The sequence below is a fragment of the Schistocerca piceifrons genome, chromosome 5, assembly GCF_021461385.2.
Source record: "Schistocerca piceifrons isolate TAMUIC-IGC-003096 chromosome 5, iqSchPice1.1, whole genome shotgun sequence".
NCBI lineage: Eukaryota > Metazoa > Arthropoda > Insecta > Orthoptera > Acrididae > Schistocerca > Schistocerca piceifrons.
The window spans coordinates 627,196,188-627,217,655 of NC_060142.1; the positions used below are offsets into that span (position 1 = coordinate 627,196,188).

General features: G+C 42.4%; 1 protein-coding gene across 1 annotated transcript in view; it reads right to left on the reverse strand.

The window, feature by feature from the left end:
* LOC124799170 (neuronal acetylcholine receptor subunit alpha-4-like) overlaps window positions 1–21,468 on the reverse strand; it is a 189,837-nt gene that overhangs the window by 31,621 nt on the left and 136,748 nt on the right. The window contains exon 8 of the mRNA XM_047262708.1: window positions 5,417–5,589. Within this exon, the coding sequence (XP_047118664.1) occupies window positions 5,417–5,589 (173 nt within the window). The remainder of the gene's footprint in view (window positions 1–5,416; window positions 5,590–21,468) is intronic.

Sequence of the window (21,468 nt, forward strand, 5' to 3'; positions counted from 1 at the left end):
ACCTGCTTTCTTTGGGATTGGAATTATTATATTCTTCTTGAAGTCTGAGGATATTTCACCTGTCTCATACATCTTGCTCACCAGATGGTAGAGTTTTGTCAGGACTGGCTCTCCCAAGGCCGTCAGTAGTTCTAATGGAATGTTGTCTACTGCCGGGGCCTTGTTTCGACTCAGGTCTTTCAGTGCTCTGTCAAACTCTTCACGCAGTATCGTATCTCCCATTTCATCTTCATCTACATCCTCTTCCATTTCCATAATATTGTCCTCAAGTACATCGCCCTTGTATAAACCCTCTATATACTCCTTCCACCTTTCTGCCTTCCCTTCTTTGCTTAGAACTGGGTTGCCATCTGAGCTCTTGATATTCATACAAGTGGTTCTCTTCTCTCCAAAGGTCTCTTTAATTTTCCTGTAGGCAGTATCTATCTTACCCCTAGTGAAACAAGCCTCTACATCCTTACATTTGTCCTCTAGCCATCCCTGCTTAGCCATTTTGCACTTCCTCTCGATCTCATTTTTGAGACGTTTGTATTCCTTTTTGCCTGCTTCATTTACTGCATTTTTATACTTTCTCCTTTCATCAATTAAATTCAATATTTCTTCTGTTACCCAAGGATTTCTATTAGCCCTCGTCTTTTTACGAACACTACCCCGAACTATTTGGGACGGTGGGTGAAACGTTGCCATCGACGTGCCTCCAGGCTGCTAGTTGTGCAGGATCTAGTCGGAAGTCAGTGACATCCCCTGGATTTGAAATACAGGAAGAAACTACTGTGTTCCTCGCCGAACTGAGGCTTTTGGGGGTAACTGACACTTCGTCTAGTGTAGAGATGGGTAGTTCGTGAACGAACTGGTGCAAAGGAGCGGTTCATGAAGATGAAGGAAAGGACCGAGGAACGAATTCCAAGGAACGATCGGTTCATAGTTCACTTCGGTCGCAGCGGTCTACTTATAGTTCCCAGGAACGAGGAACGATCGGTTCATAGTTCACCAGTTCACTTCGGTCGCGGCAGTCACTTCGACAATTCTCGTTCCAGCCTCGGTTCCGTGCTCGTTTCAGTCTCGGTCTCCCTCGTCGTTCTTCGCATGACCACCTGTCTCAGTTCCACTGCTCCTAGTTAGTTCAGTATCCAGTTGTTCGTTTCGTTCACTGCGCTCGCCCATTTTACATGTGTTCCAAACTGTTCTTGCACTTTGTTCTGGTTATTCAGCGTCCACGACCGGTAAGCAAAAAGTATTTTATAGTTACGTGAATTACACAAAAATTACGTTGTATGTAATAGGTACGTCTTTTCAGGTAACAAAAGGGCATATCAGCTCACTTTATTATATCGATGAACAGCAGAAGACATACTTATAACAAGGCAAGTTTTTTTTTGTTATTCATATATTTTTTGGTTTCATCGACTTGATTTAGCAGCTAACTTTCAATAATTTGCTTAATTTTTAGTGTAAGATAATTCGTATAAAACGATTTTCGTGTATCTTTCGTATACAAAACGTTACATTTAGGAAGGCTCTAATTATTTTTAAGTATGGTTGTTTCCAATTTGCATTACCTGCTAGTTAGGTTTCTTTGAAAAAAAAAGGTGGGTTGTGGGTCATTTTGGCTCAGTAGGAAAAGCGGTGCCTCTCCATTTGAAAAGACTTAGATTGCCATAAAATCGTATTTACTTATTATCTCAAAAACATTTGTTCAGAAGGAGCTTTCAAACCAAAAACTTTATTACTGCGCACTTAATTATTATTATCATTGCTGCATTAACTTTAATAATGCAACATAAAAACTTAATTTTTACTAAGCGTCTGACGCAAGTATGAGAAAACCACATTTTATTTTATGCTTCCATAAAGCCTCTAATTCGCCTACGAACTCAGAGACAACGTGAAGTATATATAGGGTGAAAACGATTATTATTTAAAACGTAGCATAGCAATGTAGTAGAAGCCGAGACGAAGAATTTTATACAAGACATTTGTCGTCTACTAGGTTGGGAAACAGCCACAACAGTTTTAGAAGACTACATGAGCTATAGCCCATGTGCGTCGCGTGCGATTTTCATGTTGTCTGCTCCAGCTCTCTACACATCGTCATCGATTGTTTCGCAATTGTTGCTTGCATTAGATTGTTATTTCTTCACTGCGTAGTTATTACATGTTTTCCTGTTTGTTGTATCTGCTCGTAACAGGCAACACATCTTCCGTAATTGGCTAGCAGTCTGTATTCTGGCCCGGTTTTCCGTACGCCACCCTATATTATTTCCCTGCGATCAGCCACACAAGGCTACGGTTGGCTAAACGAGAGGTTCTACACAATCACAGAAATTACTTCTAAAAGTGTGTAAGAGTTCTGTAATAAATAAAAACTCCATACTCCAGGGGGGAGGCAAGTGCCCCCCCTTGGTGCCCTCCATCCTTCAGTCACCTACACTACTAGTTTTCAGTTTTTCATAAGAACCATATGTTGTTGTAGTTGCGGTCTTCAGTCCAGAGACTGGTTTGATGCAGCTCTCCATGCTACTCTATCCTGTGCAAGCTTCTTCATCTCCCAGTACTTACTGCAACCTACGTCCTTCTGAATCTGTTTAGTGTATTCATCTCTTGGTCTCCCTCTATGATTTTTACCCTCCACGCTGCCCTCCAATGCTAAATTTGTGATGCCTTGATGCCTCAGAACATGTCCTACCAACCGGTTCCTTCTTCTAGTCAAGTTGTGCCACAAACTCCTCGCCTCCCCAGTTCTATTCAACACCTCCACATTAGTTATGTGATCTACCCATCTAATCTTCAGCATTCTTCAGTAGCACCGCATTTTGAAAGCTTCTATTCTCTTCTTGTCCAAACTATTTATCGTCCATGTTTCACTTCCATACATGGCTACACTCCATATAAATTGGGGGACTGATGACCTTAGCTGTTTAGTCCCCCTTAAACATCCCAACAACCACCACCATCCATATAAATACTTTCAGAAACGACTTCCTGACACTTAAATCTATACTCGATGTTAACAAATTTCTCTTCTTTAGAAACGCTTTCCTTCCCATTGCCAGTCTATATTTTATATCCTCTCTACTTCGACCATCATCAGTTATTTTCCTCTCCAAATAGCAAAACTCCTTTACTACTTTAAGTGTCTCATTTCCTAATCTAATGCCCTCAGCATCACCCGATTTAATTCGACTACATTCCATTATCCTCGTTTCGCTTTTGTTGATGTTCATCTTATACGCTCCTTTCAAGACACTGTCCATTCCATTCAACTGCTCTTCCAAGTCCATTGCTGTCTCTGACAGAAATACAATGTCATCGGCGAACCTCAAAGTTTTTATTTCTTCTCCATGGATTTTAATACCTACTCCGAACTTTTCTTGTGTTTCCTTTATTGCTTGCTCAACATACAGATTGAATAACATCGGGGAGAGGCTACAACCCTGTCTCACTCCCTTCCCAACCGCTGCTTCCATTTCATGTCCCTCGACTCTCATAACTGCCATCTGCTTTCTATACAAACTGTAAATAGCTTTTCGCTCCCTGTATTTTACCCCTGCCTCCTTTACAATTTGAAAGAGAGTATTCCAGTCAACATTGTCAAAAGCTTTCTCCAAGTCTACAAATGCTAGAAACGTAGGTTCGCCTTTCCTTAATCTTTCTTCTAAGATTAGTCGTAAGGTCAGCATTGCCTCACGTGTTCCAATATTTCTACGGAATCCAAACTGATCTTCCCCAAGGCTGTCTCCTACTAGTTTTTCCATTCGCCTGTAAAGAATTCGCGTTAGTATTTTGCAGCTGTGGCTTATTAAACTGATTGTTCGGTAATTTTCACATCTGTCAACACCTGCTTTCTTTTGGGTTGGAATTATTATATTCTTCTTGAAGTCTGAAGGTATTTCGCCTGTCTCATACATCTTGCTCACCAGATGGTAGAGTTTTGTCAGGACTGGTTCTCCCAAGGCCGTCAGTAGTTCTAGTGGAATGTTGTCTGCTCCCGGGCTCTTGTTTCGACTCAGGTCTTTCAGTGCACTGTCAAACTCTTCACGCAGTATTGTATCTCCCATTTCGTCATCATCTACATTCTCTTCCATTTCCAGAATATTGTCCACAAGTACGTCGCCCTTGTATAGTCACTCTATATACTCCTTCCACCTTTCTGCTTTCCCTTCTTTGCTTAGAATTGGGTTTCCATCTGAGCTCTTGATATTCATGCAAGTGGTTCTCTTTTCTCCAAAGGTCTCTTTAATTGTCCTGTAGGCAGTATCTATCTTACCCCTAGTGAGATAAGCCTCTGCATCCTTACATTTGCCCTCTAGCCATCCCTGCTTAGCCATTTTGCACTTCCTGTCGATCTCATTTTTGAGACGTTTGTATTCCTTTTTGACTGCTTTATTTACTGCATTTATATATTTTCTCCTTTCATCAATTAAATTCAATATTTCTTCTGTTACCCAAAGATTTCTACTAGCCCTCGTCTTTTTACGTACTTAATCATCTGCTGCCTTCACTACTTCATCCCTCAGAGCTACCCATTCTTCTTCTACTGTATTTCTTTCCCCCATTTGTGACAATTGTTCCCTTATGCTCTCCCTGAAACTCTGTACAACCTCTGGTTTAATCAGTTCGTCCAGATCCCATCTCCTTAAATTCCCACCTTTTTCCAGTTTCTTCAGTTTTAATCTACAGCTCATAACCAATAGATTGTGGTCAGAGTCCACATCTGCCCCTGGAAATGTCTTACAATTTAATACCTGGTTCCTAAATCTCTGGGGACCGATGACCGTCGCAGTCTGGTCCCTTTAATCCCACCAACCAACCAATCTAAATCTCTGTCTTACCATTATATAAGCTATCTGATATCTTCTAGTATTTCCAGGACTCTTCCATGTGTACAATCTTCTTTTATGATTCTTGAACCAAGTGTTGGCTATAATTAAGTTATGCTCTGTGCAAAATTCTACCAGACGGCTTCCTCTTTCATTTCTTAGCCCCAATCCATATTCACCTACTATGTTTCCTTCTCTCTCTTTTCCTACTCTCGAATTCCAGTCACCCATGACTATTAAATTTTCGTCTCCCTTCACTACCTGAATAATTTCTTTTATGTCATCATACATTTCATTAATTTCTTCATCATCTGCAGAGCTAGTTGGCATATAAACTTGTACTAGTGTGGGCTTCGTGTCTATCTTGGCCACAATAATGCGTATACTATGCTGTTTGTAGTAGCTTACCCGCACTCCTATTTTAAGAACCATATAACAACCACAAATGAACGGTGAACGAGTAAAAAGTGAACGGTTCCCTAAAAAGAACGATCAGCAGTGAACTAGTTCCCAAGGATGAACGAGTTTGCCCATCTCTAGTCTAGTGTACTCGTAAAGCAACTGGTGCAGAGTTGTGGGCGGTGCGCGTGGCTCACCTGTTGGGCGGCAGGGGGCAGCAGCAGCGGACCGGCGGGCGACGCCCGGAGCCGCGCGAGGCCGGCCGACAGCCAGCTGGGGGCGGCGCGCCGGGACGCCTGCAGGCGCTGCGCCGCCACCAGCACCAGCAGCGCCGCCCCTGCCGCGCACAGCCCGTCCCGGTGGAACACCACTGTGGGCACACCACACTCCCACACTCTCCAGTCTCAGCCAAACTCCTCGTACACTATACATGATTATTGTACTAATGCCATTAACTTTACTGGCAGATGGGTTTTGCTATTTGAATAACAAAATAACTCACGATGACCAAAGCAGAGAGGATCTAAAATGCAGACTGGCTATAGTGTGAAAAGCATTTTCAAAAGAGGAATTCGTTAACATATAATGTAAATTTAAATGTTAAGAAGTCTTTTCTAAAGGTATTTGTCTGGTGTGTCAGAAGTGAAACGCAGACAATAAATAGTTCAGAAAAGAATAGAATAGAATATTCTGAAAAGCGGTGCTACGGAAGAATACTGAAGATTGGTTAGTAGATCGTTCTGGTGCACTTCTGATATCCAATTGATACGATAATTAATCAAATTGATCAATTAAACCACATGTACGGAAGCAGCCTACTCATGCCATATAAAATTCATGTGCTTTCCATTGTGTGCCAGCCTAGTCCACTCTAACTAGCTATGACGTCACTAATTTTACGCAATACCTTAAAAATAAAGTAAATAATCTGAAAAGTTGATAGCACGTCAGGAGTGATGCTAAAATAATAATGTGTTAACTTTCAGTTAAGCAACTTCAACAGTTTTCGAAATTACGTAAAAATCATCGGAACAACAGGAAGGAGCTAGAAACTTCAAAATTTATATTCAGATTCCTTTTTCATTGCAATTTAATGGAAACAGCATGCTGCATCTCCCAAAGTAATATTTTGGTTGAAATTCACGATTTTCTGTTTTTGTGTCCTAAAAGTTCGGAAGCAAGATAGATTAAGTAAGTGATTAGATAAAGCTAGGATGTTTAGATTTAGGTAGGATGGAGATTCGCTATAATAACAAAGATGTGAGAAGTTTCTAAAAGGTAGCTATAAAACTATAGCTGTAGCGTCTCTCTAAATGGGAAGTTCAGAGCTCATCTATTGCGTGCGGTACAACTAAAATAATTCTCTCCCCAAAAGTATTTAACCTAGCCACATTAAAATTTTATTATAGATACTTACTGTGTGCTGATTGCACAATTAAATCGAGAGCTTCATTGGCCTTCAGCGAATGAAGCAGTTAATTATTTGAAACTTCCTGGCAGATTAAAACTGTGTGCCCGACCGAGAGTCGAACTCGGGACCTTTGCCTTTCGCGGGCAAGTGCTCTACCATCTGAGCTACCGAACCACAACTCACGCCCCGTCTCACAGTTTTACTTCTGCCAGTATCTCGTCTCCTACCTTCCAAACTTTACAGAAGCACTCCTGCGAACCTTGCAGAACTAGCACTCCTGAAAGAAAGGATACGGCGGAGACATGGCTTAGCCACAGCCTGGGTCCCGAGTTCGAGTCTCGGTCGGGCACACAGTTTTAATCTGCCAGGAAGTTTCATATCAGCGCACACTCCGCTGCAGAGTGAAAATATCATTCTGGAAACATCCCCCAGGCTGTGGCTAAGCCATGTCTCCGCAGTATCCTTTCTTTCAGGAGTGCTAGTTCTGCTAGGTTCGCAGGAGAGCTTCTGTAAAGCTTGGAAGGTAGGAGACGAGATACTGGCAGAAGTAAAACTGTGAGACCGGGCGTGAGTCGTGCTTCGGTGGCTCAGATGGTAGAGCACTTGCCCGTGAAAGGCAAAGGTCCCGAGTTCGAGTCTCGGTCGGGCATACAGTTTTAATCTGCCAGGAAGTTTCATATCAGCGCACACTCCGCTGCAGAGTGAAAATATCATCCTGGAGTTAATTATTTAGTTACTTGAAGTGGTGTTTTGCTAGCCCAGCGGCTAGTCAGTAAGGCTATGCCTTCGGCGGTCCGCACCGCGGCTATACAAATAAGAGCAGCGAGATAGAGTTAGGCCCCAGTTCTCTTCTAGATTCGTATCAGCGCGCACTCCGTGCAGTTGCCAGGAACAGCCTTGGATGCCGTAGTACGTAACTCGATGTGCAGTTAACAATGAGTTCACATTGGGGTAAAGTGTTAATAACGGAACCATTCCAATGATTTATTGCCAGTTTGCGTATGTCGTATTTTCACGTGTCGTCACAGGACAGACCTTCTACCATTATTAGCGTGGCGTTTGAAGAGTATTAACATCAAACTTTGGCGAGCATTCACTTTGAACATTTACATCGATAACGATTATTGAACAGTTTCGTTATCTAGGGATAATAGAATCCACGCAATAGACTCTGGGTGTTGTGTGCTGTCCTTAGGTTAGTTAGGTGTAAGTAGTTCTAAGTTCTAGGGGACTGATGACCATAGATGTTAAGTCCCATAGTGCTCAGAGCCATTTGAACGTTTTTTTTTTTTTTTTTTTTTGTTAGTAGACTCTGAACAGCTCTGATAGTACAATAGCTGATATGGGTAATCATTTACCTGGAATTTTACGCTTTATCGTTTTCAGAATATAGTGAAAATTTTTATAGTAAACTGCATTTTCTATGACTCCCAGACATCATCCTAAATCCTCAAAGTAATGAACTTCAATAATCAATAACTCTAATTCTCCTTCAGAATGGGCACAGTGAACACTAATTACAGGCATCACGTTTTTGCTAATCACTTTCTGGTTGCCAACATTGTAGTTAGAAGCCTGTGTTCAGAATGGAAATACATTAGAAATACAATAATAAATTTTTCAACCCTCCACCCCACACACCCATCGCCTTCTCTTAACCTATTCTTCTGCCAAGTGGTTTCTGACTCCTTGGGGATACGTAACGTTATGCTAATTGATTTATGATCCCCTGGAGGTAATTCATTCTTCTGAGAAACCCCCACCCCACCCCACCCCACCCCGCCAAGCGAGGTGGCGCAGTGGTTAGCACACTGGACTCGCATTCGGGAGGACGACGGTTCAATCCCGTCTCCAGCCATCCTGATTTAGGTTTTCCGTGATTTCCCTAAATCGTTTCAGGCAAATGCCAGGATGGTTCCTTTGAAAGGGCACGGCCGATTTCCTTCCCAATCCTTCCCTAACCCGAGCTTGTGCTCCGTCTCTAATGACCTCGTTGTCGACGGGACGTTAAACACTAACCACCACCACCACCTGCTCCCCACCACTCTGGGAAAAGGGACATTTCTTCAGAGCCCTTCCCTCCTCCTGGGAAATCCCACAGCCATGAGCCCATTTCCCCTTCCTGGAAAGTCCCCCAGCCCTCCCTTCCCCTTCCCCACATCACCCCACCCTTCCCCATCTGGAAATTATTGGGGAAAAGATTCAATCCGTGCTGGACAGGAGGAATCTCACGACACGAAATTGAAATCAGTGTCAATAATATGTTGCTACATGTCGTTTACTTAGTCAGTTTGTGATAAACAAAGATCCTCCCTGGTGGGAAACAATTCAGTTGTGGTGCCCCACTCTTATGACATGACGTCACATCCTGTCGATACTGGTACATTTAGATCAAAATCCTCACTGCATGAATGCCACATCCCATCGATTCCACAGAGATGTTGAGACACTTTTAATTCATCACTTGCATATTTGGTAGGAAATGTATCAACGAGTCGATTGACTGTGTAGAATATTGCAACTTGTAGTAAAAAACACTTGTCGTAGGTCTGAAGTCTCAGCTCGGGAGAGAGGGCCACACGCAGCGCCGACTCGTGTGGCGTGCAAACCGGTCCCCGAACAGCTCTTCGCGCGGTTGTGCCGACAGATAGGAGGTGGTGGAAAGCGCTAGCTTTCCTCTGCCAGAAACATCAGATGTGATGTCCTCGCCGGACGCTGTGGCCGAGCGGTTCTAGGCGCTTCAGTCTGGAACCACGCGACCGCTACGGTCGCAGATTCGAATCCTGCCTCGGACATGGATGTGTGTGATGTCCTTAGGTTACTTAGGTTTCAGTAGTTCTAAGTTCTAGGGGACTGATGACCTCAGATGTTAAGTCCCATAGTGCTCAGAGCCATTTGAACCATTTGTGATCTCTTGCTCTGATTACAATGCTACTGATTGGCAGCGAGAATAACGTATCACAAAAAAATACTTCGCTAATAAAGACCTAAACATTCCACAAAGGTCGCCAAGAACCACAGCTAATACATACAGGGCGGTCCATTGATCGTGACCGCGCCAAATATCTCACGAAATAAGCATCAAACGAAAAAACTACAAAGAACGAAACTTGTCTAACTTAAAGGGGGAAACCGGATGGCGCTATGGTTGGCCCGCTAGATGGCGCTGCCATTTGTCAAACGGATATCAACTGCGTTTTTTGAAATAGGAACCCCCATTATTATTCGTGTAGTACGTAAAGAAATATGAATGTTTTAGTTGGACCACTTTTTTCGCTTTGTGATAGATGGCACTGTAATAGTCACAAACGTATAAGTACGTGGTATCACGTAACATTCCGCCAGTGCGGACGGTATTTGCTTCGTGATACATTACCCGTTTTAAAATGGACTGTTTACCAATTGCGGAAAAGGTCGATATCGAGTTGATGTATGGCTGTTGTGATCAAAATGCCCAACGGGCGTGTGCTATGTATGCTGCTCGGTATCCTGGACGACATCATCCAAGTGTCCGGACCGTTCGCCGGATAGTTACGTTATTTAAGGAAACAAAGTGTTCAGCCAGGTGTGAAACGTCAACCACGACCTGCAACAAATGATGATGCCCAGGCTGCTGTCGCGACTAATCCGCACATCAGTACCAGACAAATTTCGCGAAAATCGGGAATCAAAAACGTCGGTGTTGAGAATGCTACATCAACATCGATTGCACCCGTACCATATTTCTGTGCACCAGGAATTGCATGGCGACGACTTTGAACGTCGTGTACAGTTCTGCCACTGGGCGCAAGAAAGAAATTGCGGGACGATGACAGATTTTTTTGCATCCCTTCTATTTAGCGACGAAGCGGAATTCACCAACAGCGGTAACGTAAAATCGGCATCATATGCACTATTGGGCAACGGAAAATCCACAATGGCTGCGACAAGTGGAACATCAGCGACCTTGGCGGGTTAATGTGTGGCACGGCATTATGGGAGGAAGGATAATTGGCCCCCATTTTATCGATGGCAATCTAAATGGTGCAATGTATGCTGATTTCCTACGTAATGTTCTGCCGATGTTACTACAAGATGTTTCACTGTGTGTCAGAATGGCGATGTACTTCCAACATGATGGATGTCCGGCACATAGTTCACGTGCGGTTGAAGCGGTATTGAATAGCATATTTCATGACAGGTGGATTGGTCGTCGAAGCACCATACCATGGCCCTCACGTTCACCGGATTTGACGTCCCCGGATTTCTTTCTGTGAGGAAAGTTGAAGGATATTTGCTATCGTGATCCTCCGACAACGCCTGACAACATGCGTCAGCGCATTGTCAATGCATGTGCGAACATTACGGAAAGCGAACTACTCGCTGTTGAGAGGAATGTCGTTACACGTATTGTCAAATGCATTGAGGTTGACGGACATCATTTTGAGCATTTATTGCATTAATGTGGTATTTACAGGTAATCACGCTGTAACAGCATGCGTTCTCAGAAATGATAAGTTCACAAAGGTACATGTATCACATTGGAACAACCGAAATAAAATGTTCAAACGTACCTACGTTCTGTATTTTAATTTAAAAAACCTACCTGTTACCAACTGTTCGTCTAAAACTGTGAGCCATATGTTTGTGACTCTTACAGCGCCATCTACCACAAAACGAAAAAAGTGGTTCAACTAAAACATTCATATTTCTTTACGTACTACACGAATGTGTAATAAAAAATGGGGTTTCCTATTTAAAAATGCAGTCGATATCCGTTTGACCTATGGCAGCGCCATATAGCGGGCCAACCGTAGCGCCATCTGGTTTCTCCCTTCATGCTAGACGAGTTTCGTTCTTTGTAGTTTTTTCGTTTGATACTTATTTCGTGAGATATTTGGCCCGGTCACTATCAATGGACCATCCTGTATATAGCAAACAGGCTCCATAAAACATGTAGCAGGTAACAGCACTGAGCAGATGCATGAAGTTAGAGAAACGACTCCTTCACTGCACTTTGCTGGGACTGTCGCGACAACACGTCTGCTTCCCACGGTTTCTGGAAGCCTAGTGCCCAGGCCTGGGGGCAACTATTCAGCGATCCCAGCACCCAAGCACCATCGGGAACTACTGACTGATGGTGACGTCACAAACAGTGACGTGGTCCATCCTCACATGTATAGACAGGCGAAAGAAAATCGAGTAATTAAATTGCAAAAACACTCGCCACATATAGGTGGTCTTGTGTGCAGAGGCCCTCCTCCACGAGTTGCCTATGACCCACGCGATCACGAAGGTAGCCAGATTCGTACTGAGCAGTAGTTCGCTATTCACCCGGCCAAAGGGCGCTTCGAGTGTCGCCACCGGCTCAGTCCAGCGAATGCAGAGCAAAAGTCGGCGTCCTTTGATATTTGATACCCAGGAGACCACCCACCTCCGCTCTCTCTCAAGTGGCTACTAAGCCGTGGCTTCTGGCCAGCCACTGGCTGCAGACACTGTGAGACAAGTAGGTGCGGCTTGGACACACGGTTCTAAACTTCTAACTGCAATTCCACCTCTGACACAGATTCTCCCCAGTTTCAAAAAAACTACTTTACCCAGCCCTAGACAGGGATGTTGTTGTCCATACACATCGAGTTTCCCACGCAAAATGTAGAGTCCTCTCTTTTATACGAGTTATTTTCGAAGGTAGAAGAAAGCGGAGCGTACACGCATTTTTTATCATTATTTTTGTGAAAATTCTGTACAACAGTATGGCATAGGTATATTACTTCTAAGTATTCTCTCATAGTTAAAAAAAAATCTGTTTGTATCAGCTTAATGTCTGCTACATCTTGCAGCACAGGACTAAAAAATTAAACTCATTTTGGGCTAATGACAGAGTGATAAGAACATGCTCTACCTCTGTCACAGGATGCATCCGCACATTCGAACTCTGTCAAAGTAAACAAATGCAAAGTTTCTTAAAGAAGCAGCAGAGAGGAGTAGTAAATATTAGGTATTACTGTAAGTAGGCTGTTTAGGTTTTTATGTTGGTAACGCCACGTAGCACTCTGTATGAAAATCACTGACTGTGCTGTGTGCAGTCTGTGGCTGGTTTGCATTGTTGCAATATTTGCTATTGTAGTGTTGGGCAGTTGGATGTGAACAGCGCGTAGCATTGTGCAGTTGGGAGGTGAGCCGCCAGCAGTGGTGGATGTGGGGAGAGAGATGGCGGAATTTTGAGAGCGGACGATCTCGACGTGTGTACGTCAGAAAAAGGAAATTTGTTAGACTGGATGTCATGAACTGATATATATATTATGACTTTTGAACACTATTAAGGTAAATACATTGTTTGTTCTCTATCAAAATCTTTCATTCGCTAACTATGCCTATCAGTAGTTAGTGCCTTCAGTAGTTTGAATCTTTTATTTAGCTGGCAGTATTGGCGCTCGCTGTATTGCAGTAGTTCGAGAAACGAAGATTTTTGTGAGGTAAGTGATTCATGAAAGGTATAGGTTATTGTTAGTCAGGGCCATTCTTTTGTGGGGATTATTGAAAGTCAGATTGCGTTGCGCTAAAAATATTGTGTGTCAGTTTAGTGATGATCAGAATAAGTAAAGAGAGAAATGTCTGAGTACGCTCAGTTTCGCTCAGCTGTTTGAGAATCAAATAACGTAAGAGGTTTACCAGCACAGTAACACATAATTTTCCAAAGGGGAAGTTTCAATACTACGTACCACCTTAAGAATTCTGTGATAAAGCTGATTTTATGATGACGGTCAGCCCTCTTTGTTTAGGTGGGAGATTGAAATTTCGTTAAAATATTTTACCGCAACGAAAAAACGCCTGATTACCACTTCAGCTCGCGAATCATATCCGTGATGCTCTTGCACTCGCTTCCACCAGCCCAGCAGTATGTCTTTGATATCAAATTGACTGACTAATTAATTAAATTGATCATGAAAGTCACTTTGCATAGTGAGTAACCTTTTTTCCTTCAGTCGGATTAAACTTGCCAGATAGCTGAAATGCCTGTGTGGAGTTGGTAGTATCCCATCGGACGCATCCCCACGTGATAGATAGGACAATGTTCACCTATATGGTGGACACCAAGAAAATAAAATGCCCGAGACGGACCATAACTAGCAAACTACTGCCTTGCAGCTGAGAGTTGGGTCTTCAAAGGCTAAGGAAACTCTGAGAAAAAAAATTCCTGTCCTCCATTAGAGGTTAGATGTAGAGTTGAGGGCCCACTCTGTAAAAAAAAAAAAAAAAAAAAAAAAAAAAAAAAAAAAAAAAAAAAAAAAAAAAAAAAAAAAAAAGACACCTGTTACGAAACGTCAACAAAGAAAAGCCAGATGGATAAATAAGACAGACATGGAATGGACAAGGCAATGGAAGGCAGGAACCAAACGATGGAGACAAGAGAAGTAAGAAAAGAGAGAAAAAAATCGGATTTATTCATCAGTACTTGGAATGTGAGATCACTATACCGTCCAGGAGTTTTGAAAGTGAAGCTAGACCAAATAATGAACCTGAACCAGAGCACCATAGTATAACACCAACGTGCCGTGAAACAAGCTAATGTTACCCTCTGGGAGGATTTTGAAAACTGAACATGCGTGTGTCTTATCTCCAAAGGTATTGGACTTTAATTCTGAATTTGGTGAAATTAACAGAAAAAAATCAAAGGGCCTTTAACCTTGGGAGTTAATGGAAGTGATAACATCAAAACAGAATGAAAAATGAACAGTCGCCAGCCCGATTAGGCACATTATTTTAGAAGTATCGTTTAAGAAAACTGAATATTGGTTATTCAAGTTACTTTCGTTGAGCTTTCCCTTTGAATAGCAAACAGGATAAAATCTGACACAGTGCACTCTGAACTGTGTTTAGCAGCAGTTACCAATAACGCACACATCAGTAAATTATAAGAAGTAACTTTGCACCAAGATCATACCAATGACAGCTACACTCAAGAGCATTACTTAATCAAATACTTAAATTTTACTGCATGAAGTGCAGAACTAAATTTGGACATGAGGGGCTTTTATCTTAACTGACACAAAAAATCAATAAGATGAATAATCTCATAAATACACTGTTTAAGCTCCTCTACAAACATCAGTTTTCCCTAGCAACTGTAGTAGTTCAAATTTTCTCCTAATAAGTGGAGAATATGATGGAGACCCATAAACTAGTATAGTTTCTCTAGTCAACTCTCTCTGATTATTACAGTAGAAAAGGCTAATTCAAAAAGATAATCATTCACTTCACTTGGAGTAGTACATAATTTACTTTGTAAGAGAATAAAACCCAACACTTGGCTTAATTAACTTCAAAAAAGGAACCATTCATGATAGAAACCAAAACCACACTATTTTTAAAAATGAACTTAACTTATTTGCCCTTTTATCACCTGTGAAGAAGGTATTTTAGTCAATAATATTTACACAATCTTGCACTGTATTCTTACAAAACTATACTTTGTAATAACTTAAGCCTAGTTTAGCAAAATCCTATCTAACTTCACTTTTGTGGTTTTAACTTTAACTTTTACTACTCCTTTTACATTAGGCAAAAATCACTTTAAAACACTTGAATGCAAGAATTCTTCATTTAAATCAGGATACTCGGTTTTAGTATCACTTAGGTGCGGACCCTGCATAGGTTCATGATCAGGATAGAAAATATGGTTCTGGACACAAATTTGTTTTTGTGATTATTACGAGGTGCATTCAAGTTCTAAGGCCTCCGATTTTTTTTCTCCGGACTGGAATGAGATAGAAACATGCGCATTGTTTTAAAATGAGGCCGCGTTCATTGTCAATACGTCCCAGAGATGGCAGCACCGTACGGCAGATGGAATTTTACCGCCAGCGACGAGAATGAGAACTGTTTTAAATACTTAAAATGGCGAGTTTTCCTTACTTGAACAGCGTGCAATCATTCGTTTTCTGAATTTGCGTGGTGTGAAACCAATTGAAATTCATTGACAATTGAAGGAGACATGTAGTGATGGAGTTATGGATGTGTCAAAAGTGCGTTCATGGGTGCGACAGTTTAATGAAGGCAGAACATCGTGTGACAACAAACCGAAACAACCTCGGGCTTGCACAAGTCTGTCTGACGACATGATCGAGAAAGTGGAGAGAATTGTTCTGGGGGATCGCCGAATGACTGTTGAACAGATCGCCTCCAGAGTTGGCATTTCTGTGGGTTCTGTGCATACAATCCTGCATGACGATCTGAAAATGCGAAATGTGTCATCCAGGTGGGTGCCACGAATACTGACGGACGACCACATGGCTGCCCGTGTGGCATGTTGCCAAGCAATGTTGACGCGCAACGACAGCATGAATGGGACTTTATTTTCGTCGGTTGTGACAATGGATGAGACGTGGATGCCATTTTTCAATCCAGAAACAAAGCGCCAGTCAGCTCAATGGAAGCACACAGATTCACCGCCACCAAAAAAATTTCGGGTAACCGCCAGTGCTGAAAAAATGATGGTGTCCATGTTCTGGGACAGCGAGGGCGTAATCCTTACCCATTGCATTCCAAAGGGCACTACGGTAACACGTGAATCCTACGAAAATGTTTTGAAGAACAAATTCCTCCCTGCACTGCAACAAAAACGTCCGGGGAGGGCTTCACGTGTGCTGTTTCACCAAGACAACGCACCCGCACATCGAGCTAACGTTACGCAACAGTTTCTTCGTGATAACAACTTTGAAGTGATTCTTCATGCTCCCTACTCACCTGACCTGGCTCCTAGTGACTTTTGGCTTTTTCCAACAATGAAAGACACTCTCCGTGGCCGCACATTCACCAGCCGTGCTGCTATTGCCTCAGCGATTTTCCAGTGGTCAAAACAGACTCCTAAAGAAGCCTTCGCCGCTGCCATGGAATCATGGCGTCAGCGTTGTGAAAAATGTGTACGTCTGCAGGGCGATTACGTCGAGAAGTAACGTCAGTTTCATCGATTTCGGGTGAGTAAATTAGAAAAAAAATCGGAGGCCTTAGAACTTGAATGCACCTCGTATATTGTCGAAAGAGTCAGCCTTCAGGAATTGTGAAACGAACCCTGCCGTCCAGAACCGCGTGCCACAAAGAGCACAGATTCACCACGAGATGGGGAAATTCACAGGCGTCTATTGTCTATTGAGGCCTAAGTGCTGTAGTGTGTGTGTGAGACAGACGAGAACCCATGTCATACGGAAACCCAGTAGAAGCCGTTTGTGGCCAAGGAGATGTAGCAGTGTTAAATATGGCGGACCTAAGATCAGTCATAAAGGGAAATATTTATGAAAACTATTTAATACTGTAGTATTGCAGGGAATGAAGCTACAGTAATTTTAATCTACCATCCTTCATAAATTATCATGGTGATCCCAATAAAACTTTAATATTGATCATATCTATAATAGTTTAGCGTTTACAGTTAAAGTGAAATTCACAAGTTTTGTAACAAAGATCTCAATGCTAAAATCTGAACGCTTTCATCAATCTTAACGATCGACATTTCATATAGAAGCACATCATTAAAATGACAAATGTTGTAAATATCAACTCTGTAACTTCATTTGTTTAAAATATATAGTAAATTTAAATTATCATTATTTTCAGTTAAGCATCAGATCATCATTTCCTCCACACAAAACACAATGAAAGATGACAAGCATGACACCTTCTTGAATCATTAGGTAATAGAATATTTGTTGTAAAATTTAGTGCATAACAGTTACTTTTGTTCTTTATTTATTTATCAGAAAGCACATTGGTGCAAGGCTACTGGTCGTGACGTTCATAGCAAAGAATTTAACAATGGATATTACTGTTACTTTATCTAGCACGTGAAAGTGGTCAAGCTTAGATTATTTAAATATGTTAAAATGCAAAATAATGTAAAATAAGGTGTAGCCAATCAGATGGACGGCTTCAGGATAGGGAACTGCTCTAGTCAGTTCAGCGAGGATGTTCGGCGCGTGGGAAACGCGGCCAGGGACGGGCAGAGGGACAGTGCTGGTGCAGACGCGAAAGCGGACAGTTCGGCTGGAGACACCAAAGGGTACAGTTCGGATTGAGACGCGAAAGCGGTCTGTCTTTAGGCAGCTGGGAAGTGAAACGACTTAGAAAATTTCGCGTTGTGTGGTATCGCGGGACTTAGTCTCTGAGTGGAGAGCAGCCGCGCGCCTGATGTGAACTCGTAACTTTTTGGGTAAATATCGACGTGGAGTACTGGACTTGTGTTTCGCGATGAGACTGTGAATGATCGAACTGTGTCAAATAGTTAAGTGCTCGAGTGTAGTAGCAGTTCTAAATACGACCACTTCGCTGTTTGTTTGCTTTCTGAATAAACATTATTTTAACCAAATCGCAACTGTGTGGCCTACATAATTTATGGGTCGTTAGTTTAGTTCCCGATATTATTATTACTGTTACTATATGTTATATTGACTTTGTATTTCGCAAACTTGCCATAAGCCAGACAATTTAACCAAAGGGTCACTAGTGTCTAATTTAGGGGGTGTTATGCGACACGTGCCGTTCAACCCCTAGACGAGTTGGAGCCAACACGTTTCGACGAAGAGGAACCACATGTGAGCCCGAACACCTATGGGATCCTGCAACCCAGGGTGAATTCAAAGTTCCAGCGACAGGCAACAAGCGGAAAGGTGACGAAGAGCGTAGCGGCAAGGGAAGTTCTAAGAACATCACCGCCTGGGCGAACATCAGGCATCAGGCATCGGAAGTCGGAGTATGCAGGATCGATGACTCGTTCCCGGACTAGGAGGACGTAACACTGCGACTCTGTTCTCTTAACGAGGGAGCAATGTCGGAGAAGAAGCTGACTAGCACCGTAGTGTAGTGGTTGTGATACTAAAGTGTTGCATGGAGGGTCGTGAGTTCAAAACTCAACTGGACTAAACAATTTTAATTTCTATATTCTGTTCGAGTACATTCTAGCAGTATCCACAAATGCCAAGCAACATTGTACTGGAATGTTCTGTAGCTGTATGTATACTGTATTTGTTCTGGCCGGAGGCAGTTCGCTCCGCGCTCTTGTATGTGCAAGTGCTGAATAAACCTTCGTTAAGTGAAGTTAGTGCTCGTCATTTATCTAATTACACCTTCTTCTACGTGACAATATTCCGAGGTGTTAAGATTTTCCAGCGTGATTGCGAAGACCCGTTTTTGCCACTGAGAAGCTCTTGTCTACGAGTAGCGTATTTCACATGTAGTGCAGTAAATTTTATATTGACGCTACAGTTAGTATATTAGGTGTTTTTCAATATAGTAGTCACGCTGCCGATATTTAAGCCTCGCAAAACCGAGGGAGGGGAAGGGCGTTTTTTCTGCGAATCTTTTGAAATATTATAATCTAGTCGTGTAATTTATATTTTAAAATGTTGAAAAATTATTTATTGGTTTTAATTATTGGTTACATTAGAAACCGTAATTGTTTTGAATTTTTTTTAAAAAAAACGTAACCCAGAAACATAATTTTTAGTGATGTATGTGACTATACACAACAGATATCATATTCATATTTTCATTTTCAGGACACTTCTTACACATCCATATAACATTAAGGAATATACTGTGTATAAAAATCAACGACAATGAACGAAATCTCTATTTTTTAAATTTTTTGTGGTGGTCATAAACTATCCCTCCTCTCTGTTTATACCTTACAGAAAATGCGTTGGTATTGCTAAGATTGTGCTATGATAAATTTTCAGACACTACTTATACGTAAGTACTTGTTTCAAAAGATGTTATTAATTAAAGTTAACAAGTAACGAAATTTATTTTTTCTTTAATTTGTAAATGGTTCAAATGGCTCTGAGCACTATGGGACTTAACATCTGTGGTCATCAGTCCCCTAGAACTTAGAACTACTTAAACCTAACTAACCTAAGGACATCACACACATCCATGCCCGAGGCAGGATTCGAACCTGCGACCGTAGCAGTCGCGCGGTTCCGGACTGAGCGCCTTAACCGCGAGACCACCGCGGCCGGCTTTAATTTGTAAGTGATGGTCACAAAGTACGCCCTTCTCCCCTCACCCCCTCTCTTTCTTGGTAGTACACATTACAGAAAATGCGTTGTTATTGGAAGGGTCCAGTTCCATGCACACTTCGTTCTTAATTCCCATAGTGTTACCTGTGCAACGCCCTTGTTGATGTAGGATCTACTATTACATATTTAGCATAGCTTACTTTTTTTATTTTGTGTTATTATTTTTTGTTAATAATAGACAATGAATTCGTTTACTTTGGGAAATTTAACCATCTTTCATTACCACGCAATGACTTTACGATATAGGCCTACTGTTCATATGTAACATCCTTCAACCTAACAGCCACACTTGCCTTATAATGCAAAAACGTGGCTTTATAAACGACTGTGGCGGCGCACTATTTCTCCCAACCTATAGCCGGCCCACCAATTAACCGGCACTTCACACGCTTCCGACAATCTGACGAGTGGCTCTGAACATCGAGGACAGCTGTGGGCAGCTACACTCGGATTCCTCGTTCTTCTGCCCAGTAGGCAGGGATGTTTCTGGACTTTACATTAAAAAACTCCAAGTTTTGTAGCAACGACGTCACTGTCTTTCCTCTTGTGGCTAGTAACAATAACGTTTTACATCACTTGGCGCCGGCCACAGACCCTTTGTGAGTGGGGACCGCTGTTGTAGCATTCCAACCTGCAGAAACCCACCGACGTTGCTGTTCTCATGGGCAAGTATGAAGCTCGCCTCTTTCTCTGAGATGTGCCTTTTTGTGACCATCTTCTACTGTGATGCCGTATAGTAGCATCTGGTCGGTTGGTGGAGTCACCAGTTAACTCTCTGGAGTGAAACTTCTCCCCTAGGACAGCTGCCCAGAACCTCTGCAGTTGGCAGGCATCTACCATTACCGTTTAAGTCTGGTCACCTAAACGCTACCACTTTTGCCTGTTCTCTGCAGTGTGTCCCTCATTTACTATCTTTGAATGCCCATACTGGCTTTTGTCAGCCTTAAGTCATTACATAATCAGTGTTTACAGGTTCACTACAGCTCATTGTTTAGTAATTTTGAAGTGATAACTATAACAGATGACAAGCACATTTGCACTGCACGAATCGGGCTTGTAAGGTAATTTTCATTATACATTTCGCCTTTGTTTAGGCAGCGAGTATGCATCACATTCAATCTGTGCTAGTTAGAAATGCTGTATAGAAAACGACACCATTGCGTTTGCGAAAGTTATTCCATGGCAGTACCTAAGGTTTACAAGCCAGATTGTTTTGTCCAGGGACTCATATTTGAAAATTCGGTATAAATTCAGAGTGAAATTTGTTCATAATTTGAAACTTCCTGGCAGATTAAAACCGTGTACCGGACTGAGACTCGAACTTGGGACCTTTGCCTTTCGCGGGCAAGTGCTCTACCGGACGTACGTCACAACACATCCGTTCAAGTTGATCGTTGATTCCTTGACTCAGTTTTTTTATTACAGAGAGCACGCAGCCCTCTGACCGAACACACTGAGCTACCGTGCCGGCAGCCAACTGAGCTACCCAAGCAGGACTCACGCCCCGTCCTCACAGCTTTACTTCCGCCAGTACCTCGTGTCCTACCTTCCAAACTTTACAGAAGCTAAGCCATGTTTCCGCAACATCCTTTCTTTCAGGAGTGCTAGTCCTGCATGGTTCGCAGGAGACTTTCTGTAAAGTTTGGAAGGTAGGAGACGAGGTACTGGCGGAAGTAAAGATGTGAGGACGGGGCGTGAGTCATTCTTGGGTAGCTCAGTTGGTAGAGCACTTGCCCGCGAAAGGCAAAGGTCCTGAGTTCGAGTCTCGGTCCGGCACACAGTTTTA